The 14,118-nt window shown below is 35.0% G+C and overlaps 1 protein-coding gene across 6 annotated transcripts in view; it reads left to right on the plus strand.

The window, feature by feature from the left end:
- Positions 1 to 14,118, plus strand: part of LOC114327849 (uncharacterized) — a 107,593-nt gene that overhangs the window by 57,315 nt on the left and 36,160 nt on the right. For all 6 annotated transcript variants that reach the window (XM_028276557.2, XM_028276560.2, XM_028276561.2 and 3 more), the window contains one exon: positions 12,078 to 12,252. In XM_028276557.2, coding sequence (XP_028132358.1) covers positions 12,084 to 12,252 — 169 coding nt within the window. In that variant the 5' untranslated portion in view covers positions 12,078 to 12,083. The remainder of the gene's footprint in view (positions 1 to 12,077; positions 12,253 to 14,118) is intronic.

Consider the following 14,118-nt stretch of genomic DNA (forward strand, 5'->3'; position numbering starts at 1 on the left):
TTTTATCGTATTACGATTTGTGGATATGTCAGAAAAATTAAGCCGGTAATAGAAAGTCTTTTGTTTTTATTCATTGTATAAATTGGTTGCAGATTCACCTCCCTCTAACCATTTATTAATCTCGTGTTTATCTTTCATAGAAAGAACAACAGTCTTAGGTTTAGGCATTTTCAATCCAGTTTGGAGTTCGGATAAGCGGTCGTTCGGTTGATCGACGTTCGGATAATCGACGCTCTACTGTAATATAATTTGCTATTCCAGTGGCCGGTGGTATGTTACTGATAAGCCCTTGAAGGAACGTCAATCTTACATGTACACCCTCCTGTAATGTCTACATGTACACCCTCCGTTTTAGAAGAATTATGCATAGGACCTTTTTCGTTTCAAATTTAATGTAGAACATTTTTGGCTAGAACATTGTTCACGCTAAACCGCTTAGGTTTAGAAATATTGACGAAAATCGTAAAAACTACTAATTTACCGAATTCTTCCCTCCTCCTCCCCCCAAACCCGACTCTCAAAATGGTGTAACTTATTACTGAACAATATGTGGACCATATGGAATGAAATAATGAGAAAAACTAGAGCAAGAACTAACCAACTACAGACAATAATAGGATACCATAGATTACAACCGGTAACAATAGAGTCCTTAATGTATGCGGACAACATAGTACTAATAGCAGATTCCGAGAACAAAATGCAGAAACTAATGGATATATGGGTAGAGGAAATAGAAGAGCTAAAAATGGAAATAAACGAGGAAAAAGTAAGATAATGATAATCAACGGCAAAGAAGATAATGAAATAAAGATGAAATGCAAAAACTCAGAACTGGAAATAGTTACAACTTACGAATACCTGGGAAGTATCATTACTAACGTCGGAAAAATAAACTGGGAAATAACAAATAGAGCAAAGAAATGAAACAAGTTATACTATGCCTTAGCCCCAATACTGGGGAAAAGAGAACTTGCAAGAGAGACAAAAATAAACATAATATATAACACAATAGTGATACCGACTGTGCTCTACGCAAGTGAAAACTGGACAATTCTGGAAAAACATAAGAGCAGAATAAATGCAATGGAGATGAGACATTTAAGAAGGATAGTTGGAAAGACAAAATGGGATAGATTAAGCAACGAGACTATTAGGAAAATGGCCAACCAAGAACCAATAATGAATAAACTAAAAAAGAGACAAATGAATTGGTATGGTCATTTGGTGAGGATGCAACCCAACAGAATTATGAGAAGAGTCCACGAAGCAAGGAACATTGCAAAATGAAAAAGAGGCAGACCAAGAAAAAAATGGATACAGCAAATAGCAGAGGCGGGAAAAGTTAAAGGAAAATCACTCGAGAAATTAAAAATAATGGCGGAAAACAGAAAAGAATGGAAGAGATGGGTGAATGTAAATTAAAATAGCGGTCCCAAATCCGACACCCTAATAGGGTAAAAGGAAGGGGAGAAAGAAAGAAAGAAAGAAAGAAAGAATATGTGGACCATACAGAACAATTTGGTGTTGGAGGAAAATTTTATTTTGGATGACGGGGTTGGGCCTTCTTTTGGACAATTATACTATTCTACCTCCGTAACTTTGGAACAGTTCGTTTTAGAAGGACTATGCATAGGACCTTTTGTGTTTAAAATTAATGTAGAACATTTTTGTGTAGAACATTGTTCACGCTAAACCGCATAGTTTTAGAAATATTGACGAAAAACGTAAAAAACTACTAATTTACTGATTTCTCCCCCACCTCCCCCCAAACCCGACGCTCAAAATGGTGTAACTTTTTACTGAACAATATGTGGTATAGAACAATTTGGTTTTGGAGGATAACTTTCACTTTGGATGTCTGGGTTTGGGTCTAGTTATACCATACTATAAAAGGGTTAGGTACAGTATTGTTCAACAATAAAGTAAAAATTAGTTTTGACTTTCATATGATTAATAATCGAATTTAACGTTGGAATAAAAAATTGGCGGATTCCATCCGCCATTTTGTTTTTTGATATTTTGATTTCGGATTAGTAATCAGCAACCTTAAAAACTCACAGATATTAAATTTCGACGGTAATAAATACATAAACCTGCCATATTATATTTGCCATTTTGTTTTTTTTTAAGTTTAGACTTCGGATTCGTAATTAGCGACCTCAAAAACCCGTTGATGCCTAATTGCATGCAAATCACAAAATGCTTTCATATTTTGGCCATCTTTTCGGGATTTTGGACCACTATGCGTCATCCCAAACACAATGCAAAAAGTTGCAAATCTCCAGGTGCTGTATTTAAAAATCGACCTATTTCTTGCTAAATGCCCTGGTCTATAGGTCATATTTTTGTTTTTCATATATTGGAATATTTCTTCAGCTTCGAGTTAAACCCATTAATACAACATACTCGTACAAATGTCCTCAGTTCGTATTTTGTCTGTTCTTTTTTGTTCTTTATTTTTCAGTGTAAATGCCATTATGTTTAAAAATATGTATCTTCCTATCGGTAAAAAGTGTCAGAGTTATGGCAGAAACACACTTTCTAACAATGTTAAAAAATGTTTAATAATGATTTTTAAATTAAATATTGATATTCCATTAAAAATCAATTTATTGTTCGAGAGGCTATGCACTACTAAAACTATTAGCATCTAGATAAAAAAGCATTAAAATATTGATTAAGATGTTTTTATTGTTTAATATAATATATACTATTATTAAAATGTGAATATAAACCATCTGTTTTATTAAGTTTTATCATAAAATTATATAGCAGTTGACATTGTCTCCGTAACTTTTATAAAAGCAATTAACACCAAGGAGGAACTATGTCATGTAAAGGATATTAATTGTCTCCAGAATTGTAATACGTAATGAAACCTTGAATTTTTTTTCTAAAAATATACTCAATTGAACACGCTAAATATGTAATTTCCTTATTATACGAGTATTCCATACATTAATTGGTGTAATAATCCAATAAACTGTTATTATCTCCGATTGATATCGAGCTAATACAGTCTTAGTGAACAAAGTTATTAGTTCATTGTATATTTAACGAGTTGACAATTTTTTTCCATGATGGCTTCTTTTGAAGTTTTCGAATTCTTATCGTATCCTCAGTTGCTGGGAATGATCTTCTTCTTCGGAGGATCTCCAATGATCTCTAATCGGAGGTGGGATATCATTATTACTATCTTCACTCTATCTACCGCTGCTCTGAAAAGTTCTGTGGAACTGCATTTACACCAGTCCCTTAAATTCTTCAACCATGACACTCTCCTTCTTCCTATCGGTGTCCCCTTATAACGTGTCCCAAATGTTTTATCTTTCTTATATTTATTCCGATTATTATTTGTCCATTTCTCGCAATACTTCCGTGTTCGTTTTCTTCTGTTTCTATGCTATTCTAAGCATCCTTTTGTAACTCACCACATTTCAAATGACTAGCTTATTTATGTGTTCTTGCGTCAGTGTCCATCCAGCTTTCAAGTCTATGTTGTTGTATTGAAAACGCGTAGCATTTAAGAGCTTTTATTCTCAGTTCTAATCTAAGGTCTTTATTGCAGATAATTGTTTTCATTTTTACAAACACATTTGCTATTTCTGTCCTGCGTTTTATTTCGATTGGTGGATCATTATTTTCTGAAATCCATGTTTGATACCATACAAAAGAGTAGAGAACACATTAATATCTCACTAATCTAAATTTTCAGACTCAAAGTAATATTGTTTATACATAACAGTTTCTTCGTCTAAAAGAATGCAGCTCTGGCCTTCTCTATATGTATTATGATTTCTTTGCTCATGTCACAGTTCTCATTTAGATTACAACCAAGATAGGTGATAGGTACTGTTGGTTCATCATCTTTGTCTTTGCGGTGTTTAGCTTGAGTCCATATTTATCACACGTTGTGGTAATCCTATTAATCAGATGTTGAAGTTCTTCGTTATTGCTGCTTGTTTCTATCGGTACATTTCCCGAATGTATGTTTGTATATAATATGTTTTCTTATGGGAATGATCTAGTCTAGATATAGTCAAACCAGTCTGTCATCCTATTCGTATTGGTCCTTATATTTCCCTGAATCATCAGTTGCAGAAACCTGTTTTTGTACATTTATTGGAAGACTTTCAGTTTAGAATGTTCATCCTGTTCACTAGGTGATTTCACTCCTGTTTCCCCATCCTTCCACTCCAGGTTATCTAACCAGTATTTTCGTCTTTCTCGACGTTCAAAATTTGTTGGTTTCTGTTTTCAAATTATTTATGAGTTCAAATCAATGGTGAGCTGATCAATAATCTTAAATCCGCTGATGTCACTGTTATTCACATAAATGCTTTTAACCCTTAGTCTCCCCACTGTACTTTTAAGTAGGTACCACCAAATTCTGGTAGCCTTATATCCCAAGTATTGAAGTAGATCTAATTTGAGAATGTTTTGTTAAATATCATTTATTAGTAACTCATGTTTAATACTTAGAATGTCATTCAAACGATTTCGTGTTAAATACACAATAAGATTTGTAGGTACTCTAAAGCAGCATTTCCCAACCGGTGGGTCGCGACCCACTAGTGGGTCGCAGACGGATTTCAGGTGGGTCGCGACGTAGCTCTACAGTAGCTGAGTAGCGTATCATAATAGCCATCATGGGTGAGGGATGGGTCGCGAATATGAAAGCATATCAGAAGGTGGGTCGCCAGACATAAAAGGTTGGGAACCACTGCTCTAAAGGATCGTTATGAAAAAACAACGCTTTTAGCTTATTTTAAAAAGTTATGACCGAAAAAATAAGGCAGACATAAAAGTGCCGTTGGTAGTAACTGTCAAAAAAATCGAAACGTCTGTTTAGTCGCCAACCTCGCAACCATGCTTTCCTGCAGATAGTTCAACAAAACATTGAGAGAGTTATTCATTTTAAATATCTGGGATGCTATATTACAGGCCAACTAGACCCAAGTAAAGAGATCAAATGCAGAATTGAAGCTGCTCGCACAAATTTGCTAAAAATCTGATAGGTTTTAGCTGTATCCACAGCTAACACCTAAAATTACGCCAGAGAAGTATTGTTACATGACACTGAGACGACTCTGAATGCTGATACGATCAATCGCCTAGAGGCGTTTGAGATGTAGTTACATGAAAAATGCTTCGAATACCTTGGACAGCGATGAAAAGTAACCAACGAAGTTGTGTTAAGTAGAGCAAATGCCGTTCGTGAGTCACTAAAAACTATTAAAATAAGAAAAAATTCATACGTAGGGAATATTCTTTGAGGAGACTAGTGCAGAATCCTTCGGTTTATCATCAAAGGTAAAATCAAGGGCCGCAGAGGAAATGGAAGGAAGTAGATGTCATAGCTCAAGAACATTCTCGATTGGACAGGAATACGCAGTACAGAACAACTATTCCGATTAGCTGAAGACCATGAACAACTGGCCAACGTAATTGTCAATGTTAGGGGGACCTAATATAGCACCGAAAAAGAAGAAGGCACCGATTTTGTCGTAATAATTAAGACCACATATGGCTCGCGTTACCCAACTTGAACCAGGTGACTGCGCTGAATACCAACTGAAACCCTATTATTAACCCTATTATAATCGTGGATTATTTATCTTTTTAGAGTATTGTAATTGTCAACCCAGTCAACCAATTATACATCTATAAGTGTAAATCAAAAGGTGGGTTCATTGCATTGTGATGGTTTGCCTTAAAATAGACAGAATGTTTATATTTCCTTCAGAGTTGTGACTGCATAAACTTCACTGATGATGCATAAGGATGCTGAAATAGCTATATGGAGATGGTGGTCCAACTCTGAATCAAATATAAACAAATCCTGCCTTGATCTTTTTTATCTTTTTCATTTTTACTCAGTTTTGAGTATTTAGCAACTGTCTTTCGGTCCTTTTCCTAGACGAAGAGAAGGTAAATGCGTGGCCTTAGTGTCCTCTATTTGCTTTCTCCTATTTTCGTCGTCTCTGTGATTATATATTGTAAAATCCGGAGATACGGGATGCAGCCAGAAAGCAGTTTATTAACGAAAAGTTCTTAGATTTAAAATATTGTTTATTATATTTTTATTTCAATTATTCTAATTGTTTAAAAGGTAGTAAACTTTGTATCTGGGGCTTTTCGTTGTTTTCCTCGTAATACGAGAGATGTCGCTAAATTGCGTCTCAAAAGGTGGGTTCATTGCATTGCGATGGTTTGCCTTAAAATAGGCAGAATGTTTATATTTCCTTCAGAGTTGTGACTGCATAAACTTCACTGATGATGCATAAGGATGCTGAAATAGCTATATGGAGATGGTGGTCCAACTCTGAATCAAATATAAACAAAACCTTTTTATTTCAATTATTCTAATTGTTTAAAAGGTAGTAAACTTTGTATCTGGGGGCGTCTGGGGCTTTTCGTTGTTTTCCCCGTAATACGAGAGATGTCGCTAAATTGCGTCTCAAAAGGTGGGTTCATTGCATTGCGATGGTTTGCCTTAAAATAGGCAGAATGTTTATATTTCCTTCAGAGTTGTGACTGCATAAACTTCACTGATGATGCATAAAGATGCTGAAATAGCTATATGGAGATGGTGGTCCAACTCTGAATCAAATATAAACAAAACCTGCCTTGATCTTTTTTATCTATAAGTCGCTTTAATATGGAAATACCAACGAGTACATATTTTTCGAAATTGTATGTAAAATAATCAAGGATGTACGTTTTTTTCTGTTACTTCGGGCGTAATGCGTTAGAGCGAATTCGACAAACTATGACGCACTGAAAAAAAGGGTTTGGGAAACTGTATAAACTTTCGCTAGTCAACACTATGCGCTTACTGCACCACTTTTTTTTCTAACATTAGGTAAACTATTTGTATATTTATTTGTTTACACTTTTTTGGGACATACTGTAAATTATCCATTACTTTTACCTCGAAATAATAAAGAATAACCGCAAGCGTAATTATCTATTTCTGTACATGTAGATATTTGTTAAGAAAAAACTTCGAAAGTTTCTTCAACCAGTTTGTTATTCAGTTTCACGGTTTACTTTAATTTAATAGCAGTTTTATGGGAATAATGAAAGATATCGTTACATTTAAACACTTCAACACGAGGAGGTATTTTTATTTTTGTTGTTTTACAACCTATTTAAATTCTTTCTGTTTGAATTGAGTCTCTTTATCCGATAATAATAGACTAAGTGGCATAAAAAACAGCCATTATAAATTATTATATTTTGAAAATAGTTTATACAATTATACAGTGTAGCAAAATAAACAAACGATCAAAATTTCAATATGAATGAGACAACTTAAGCTAATAGCACACACACCGATTTTGGAAGGCCAGCATAGTCCATGTGGTGAGGCCGCTCCCGTCCGAAAAAATTTCTGATTCGGTTTATTTGAGGATTCCTATTCAAAGATGTTCCCTTTAACCAAATCTGAAGGGTACCGGGCGGAATTTTTGGGCAGAAATTGTTTAAACAATTTTTTAAACAAATACAAAAGATCACTTTTTTTTACTCAAACCTGGCTGTTATTAAGAGGCAAAGGTTGAACAGCTCCTTTATAGAATAATGCTACTGTCTTATCCACATTAAAAGAGAGTAAATTAGAGTCAAACCAGGCCTTTATCGTCAGTAGATCCGAAGTTATAGTTGCATGAAGAGTTGCAATAGTTAAGTTGCTCCAAGTAATACTGGCATCATCAGCAAAAAGAAAAATGTTTCCACGATTTTTAATTTAGTGATGTCATTTATGAAGATCAGGAAAAGTAGGACCCAATACTAATCTGAACAAAGAAAACGTGTACTACAAAAAAATTTCACAAACATCCCAAAAGTAAAATATGTACCTAAATGCAAAATAATTGAAATAGTCTTATAAACACACATGGCACTGAACTTTTTTCTCACTTTGATTTTTGCAAAAAAAATATTGAAGAACTCTCACTTCAACGCTCAATATCAAACTGATAAAACACTTAGAAAATGCAATAGCCGCAGGTAGTATTTTAAAGATAGTCACTCGCACAAATCTAAATCAATAGTGGTGTGTACGAAAGAAAATTGGTAAAACTGGTTAAAAATTTAAAACGCGGCACGGAGTGCCGCAGTGTGACCACCGGAGGATTAAAGCGTAGTACGTAGTACCGAAAATTTCACCGATGAGTCGACTGGAATTGGTAGCACCGATAAAATATCGAATAAAATATCGACAAAAAGATTGCTCGAAACAGCGGAGATGAAAACCCTTCGAAAAATCGATGGTAAGACTCTATGGGATAGAGCTAGAAGTACAGATATACGACGGAGATGCAAGGTGTATAACATTAATAACTGGGTAAGAAACAGAAGAATATAATGGAATGACCACATAAGTCGAATGACAACAAATAGGATAGTCAGGACAGTGAGAGACGGTTCCCCAATAGGAAGACGATCAGTGGGAAGACCACGACAACGATTGAACGACAACTTACTAGAGGCACATTGAAAAAACAGACATTCATGTCTATACAAAAAGAAGAAGAAGAAGAAGATAAAATATCGATGTGTGTGCAATACTGTATTTACTAATTACGTATTTTTTATGGGAAATAAGCCACAATTTTACTAAAAAATGAATTTATTAACGTTTCGAAGCCCAAATCGGGTTTCGTTGTCAAAATACAAAATACTATTAAAATAAAACAAACATGTTGTTGCTAAGTAAAAAAATTCTTCTAATAATTTATTTAATCTGACTCATTTATATTGGCAATTCAGACGTATATTATACATTTTAAAGTAGAAGACTTTAAAATGATATCGCTAATATTTATGAGTTGCGTTCCTGGGACGACTTTACTAAAAGATAGTTCATTCGATTACATGAAATCAATCCCAACTCAAGAATATCCGTCGCAAAAAAATCATAGCATGTGATCTGTCTTTAAAAAGACAACCAAATGCAACGATGACAGTAAAATTCTCGCGTTAGAGATTCCATAGTAAATCACGAGGGAAAACCAGGAAAAAACCTCGTGATACTATCCCGACATCGTAAGTATTTGGTCTTACATTTAATAAATTTAATTTTTTAGTAAAATTGTGGCTTATTTCCCATAAAAAATACGTAATTATAAAAATGCCACAAGGAAATAGCTTCAGAACAACTGTATTTACTCACATACGCCAATACTTTCCCGTGGTGCCAGCGATACACTGGCAGTGGACGGCTGCTTAACGGCATTTTACCTGCATCATCAGTGTATGCAATGTCCTTTTCTCACATGTGGTTCACTATTGGAATTTGGACGGCCGGTATAAAATCGACCGTCCAAAATCGGTGTCTGTGCAATTACGCTTACAGGTGTAGGTAAATCAGTTAATAACATGTTGATGCACCTCGGTGGCAACACAGTCTAGGATGCAACACAGTCTTGGGCTCGCTTTTGATTAGATGATTAATATCCTCCTGGATATCTCGTTCCACGGCCTAATTGACCCCTTTCGAATTGGTCCCAAAGTTTGAGGAGGATATGCTCGAAATTAAAAAAATTCTACCCATCATGTTCCACATGTGTTCAATTGGGGATAAATCCGTGGATCTTGGAGAACAGGGCAAAAACCTCTTCAAGGAAGTCCATGGTGACTGTGGCAATGTATAGCCTTGCATTATCCTGGTATTGGATGTTGGAGCGTCTGAAGGTAGGATAGGCGATTACAGATGACTTTATACCATAAACGATGGTACTCCACGTTATAACCCCAGAAGTACGGTGCAGTGCCGTTCGATAAAAAAAACTGGATTTCATCTTTCACAACATTGTGTTCTTGTTCTCATCCATCCCTAAAGGAATCTAGATTCATCACTAAAGACAAGCCCAATCGATACTTTATAAAGACCATTATCGGATTAAGAGTAAAACATGGTCTTACCCGGCGCTAGAGTATAAGGTGTCCTGCAAAACTATAATAGGTGCCCTTCGGTTTTTTTAATTAGTATTTTGTATAACGGCAGCGGAAAAAAGCTCATTTTGACCGATTTTGGCTATTTCTCCATATTTTGTCCAAAGTTTTGGAAGTGTTCTTCCAATATATGGAAGGACACTGACATTACAAAAAACACAAACGCCTAGTTCGAGCATCAATATTTCCTATCGCCGCTTACGCTTCAGAGACTTGGACCATCAAAAAAGCAGATTTGAAGCGTATAATAGCATTTGAAATGTGGGTCTACCGTAGAAGGTTGCGCATACCATGGACGGGACATAGCACAAATAATTCAATACTAGCAGAACTTAACATAAAAACTAGACTCACCACATCAACCAAAAATACTGAGATATTTTGGACATATAACTAGAAGAAGAGAAGGTATGAAACGAATAATAATTGAGGCAACGTAGAGGGCAAAAGATCCAGAGGAAGATCTCCAGTACGATGATCGGACCAAATAAAGTACATGACTGGTTACTCATCCTCCGAAAAACAACACGCACAGGAGAGAGATACTTACACAGAAATAGTCAAACAAATTACATGACGCCAACTACATCCTTACGAAGGAGAAAAGATAGAGGAGGAGGATGTGTTTTCAACCATCTCATAAGTGTTTTGTGAAATATGTATATGTTTGATCATCTGTCAGCCATTAAACAAAATGTTAAAGCATTGCTATTTTATAGGAGAATTTTATTAAAAAAAAAAGATACTTAATATGCTTTTTGAAAGCAAGATTTGCTTTCGTCATTCTTATAGTTGCAATAGTTGCAATAAATAGTTTCTAAACAGCAAAATTAAGATCAAATAAATTTTTCCATATACTAATTAGTTGTACATACAAATAAATCATAATTAATGCATCTGAGTCAGACGACTACATATTGAAGCACTGAAAGTGTAGATCTTATCAATATTGCCGTAGTGGTAGGAGAGCCCAAGCGGGGATTTTTGCAGTTACTCGAGGGCGTCAGATTATTATATGGGGAGAAACGTGGTACCTTGCAGATGGACCTCTACCATAGATTGGCTTCTTAACACAGGGTAGTTCGTTCAGGGGGGCCCGAAAAAAAAATCTATCCTTAAAAATACTCGAAATTGTCAGATAAGGTAAGTTATAGTATTTTTACTACAAAAGCGATATTACGTAGGTCAAAATTTTTGACGTAAGAGAACTGTCAAAACATTAGAATGTGACTTTTCATTATTGCCATGTATATAATAAGCATGGCAATAATGAAAAGTCACATTCTAATGTTTTGACAGTTCTCTTACGTCAAAAATTTTGACCTACGTAATATCGCTTTTGTAGTAAAAATACTATAAGTAGGTACATGCAAAAGAGTGTATATTTGTATATTGCAAAAATCTGACGATTTGAGCGGGGCGTACGGAAATGGGTGAGTCAAAAAGTTTCACAAAAAAGCGAATATTTCGCGAAATGAACGTCAGATCGAAAAACGAAAAACTACGTGTTCAATATTTTTCAAAAATCTATCGAAAGATACCAGACATGACTCCCCACGGAGAGGGTTGGGTTGTAAATTTAAAATTTTAAATACAAATCCCGCGATATTTCGCAAACTAAACATCAGATCGAAAAACTCCATAATACACTTATTCAATATTTTTAAAAAATCTATCGGATGGTACCAAACACGACCCTCCTCGGAGGTGGGGTGGGGGTTACTTTAAAATCTTAAATGGGAGCCCCCATTTTTTATTGCAGATTTGGATTCTTTGCGTAAAAATAGGAAAGCTTTATTCGAAACATTTTTTTGAATTATGGATATATGGCGCTATAATCGGAAGAAACAATTGTTGGAAATGGAAAATTTAATCAAAAAGTGGAAAGTCCCCACTAAAATGGAAAATTTTACTTAACTTTTTTTGGTTTTAGGACCTAATAATCACAACCCAATAGGTCCCCAAAGCGCTCGAGTGACTGCATATTTAGCATACTTTGCTCCCCTACTATAGTTACCATTTGTATATTATACTGTGATTATACCGTATGATTAATAAAAAACGAACTCAATGTATAATTTCAAAACTTAAGTTTATTTCTTTTTTTTTTTTAGATTTAAATGACTGAAACCATGGATCAGGAACAGGTCGTGATGACTCCAAAATGCAAAACCCACAATTCTACTACCCTAATAATAGAAAGACGAAAAATAAATAAAGCGAATGACAAAATGCACGTTGCTGGAGGTGAACATACAGGAATTATTATCAATAAAGAAACAGCATCAGGTATGGTTCTCTTTTTTTTTTCTATATACATATATTCGTGTGATTCTTCCGCAGGTGTAGTACCTACTTACGTTCAATGTTATGCATATTGCTAATGAATATTGTTCCTACTTATCTATTTGTAGTATGCGTTTCAGGATATACTGGTATGCTTTACAGGAACTAACAATCAACTTCACCAATTCTTATCTTACATTAAATCACTCCACAGCCATATTGAATTTAGATTAGAAATATAATTTCATAAACTAGAATTTCATAAACCTACCCATACTGATACAGTGACACATAATTCCATCCTACACAACATAAATTAGCAGCCTATCATAAAACCGTACGTAGATTAACAGAGAATCCCATGTCAAAAATAAGTTCACACGATACAATTGAATATCATTAAGCAAATAGCAGTAATCAATGAGTACAACGAACAAACAAAATTTTAAACCAAAAACTGCATAAGAATCATATACATAATAAGGGTAGACAACGCATACTGAACAAAATAGCGTAACGCGCGGCCAGTCGATCGGTGGTCTATCTCTTTTTACAAAGCGATCCCGCGCATGTGACAGACAAAGATGGCTAGACCACTCTTAAAGTGAATATTGTCCATTGATATTGGCGTTACACCTCGATGCACAGAGCGGCCCATACGTTGCCTGGTCTACCCTTTATTATGTAAATTATAAGAATGCCCTAAACGTAGTCTTTTCACCCCCAGAGAAAAAACTCAGTACCTTTTGATCGATTACATATAGAAGCAAAATATCAACTAAAATAGCCAAGCACATAAAAAAGTAAGGAGTAACACCAGCTTTCGGAACAAACCAAAATTAAGAACAACAATGGTCAAAAGAAAAAATACTTGGTGGTGTGTACAAACTTACATGTGATGACTGCCCAAAAACTTACATCGGCCAAACGGGTAAAACCTTTAACAAACGTATAGCAGAACATAAAAGCTCTTTCAATAATAGAAAAACAGATTCTACGTACCCACTTCACCTTCTAGATCATAATCATTCTTTTAATGAGGAGTTTCATATTCTTTATATTCAAAATAAAGGCCTTAGCTATCTTTATTAGAATCTATGGAAATTAATAAATTAAAAAATACAGATATAATTCAAATAAACTTAATATGAGAATATCAGTGGAAAAAACTAAATGTATAGTGATAAGTAAAGAGCCGCCTAGATGCAAGTTAGAAAGAGACGGCAAAATTGTAGAACAAGTAATGAAATTCAATTACCTAGGAGTAGAGATCACTAGTGACAGGAATATAAGAACAGAGACTACAACACAAGCAACAAAAGCGGCAAGAGTAAGTGGTTGCCTCCGAGAAACCATATGGAGAAACAAATATATGACCACGGAAAGCAAAATAAAAGTATACAAGACAACAGTAAGACCTATCCTAACATATGCAGCGGAGACAAGGACCGATACAAGAAAGACGAAACAACAAATCAACAATATCGACATGAAAGTATTAAGATCAATAGCGGGCATATTATTAAGAGACAGACAAAGCAACAGAAGTATACGAGAAGATGCAAAATTCAAAATATTAACAGGTGGATAAAAATAAGAAAGAAAAACTGAAACGAACATGTAAACCGAATGGAACCAGATAGATTAGCGAACATCTGTGAAAACAGCAAACCGTATAGCATAAGACCCGTTGAAAGGCCGCCGAAAAGGTGGAAAGACAATGTACAGTCAACAACAACTGAAACAGAATAAGAGGCAGACAAACAGGAGTAATCCTAGTCGCGCGAAGAAGAAGAAGATATAATTCTGAATGACGCAACTTCTTAAGACAAACACCTCTCCCCTCCTCAACTTCTTCAGTTAACGGTT

This window comes from Diabrotica virgifera, chromosome 5 (genome assembly GCF_917563875.1).
Source record: "Diabrotica virgifera virgifera chromosome 5, PGI_DIABVI_V3a".
NCBI lineage: Eukaryota > Metazoa > Arthropoda > Insecta > Coleoptera > Chrysomelidae > Diabrotica > Diabrotica virgifera.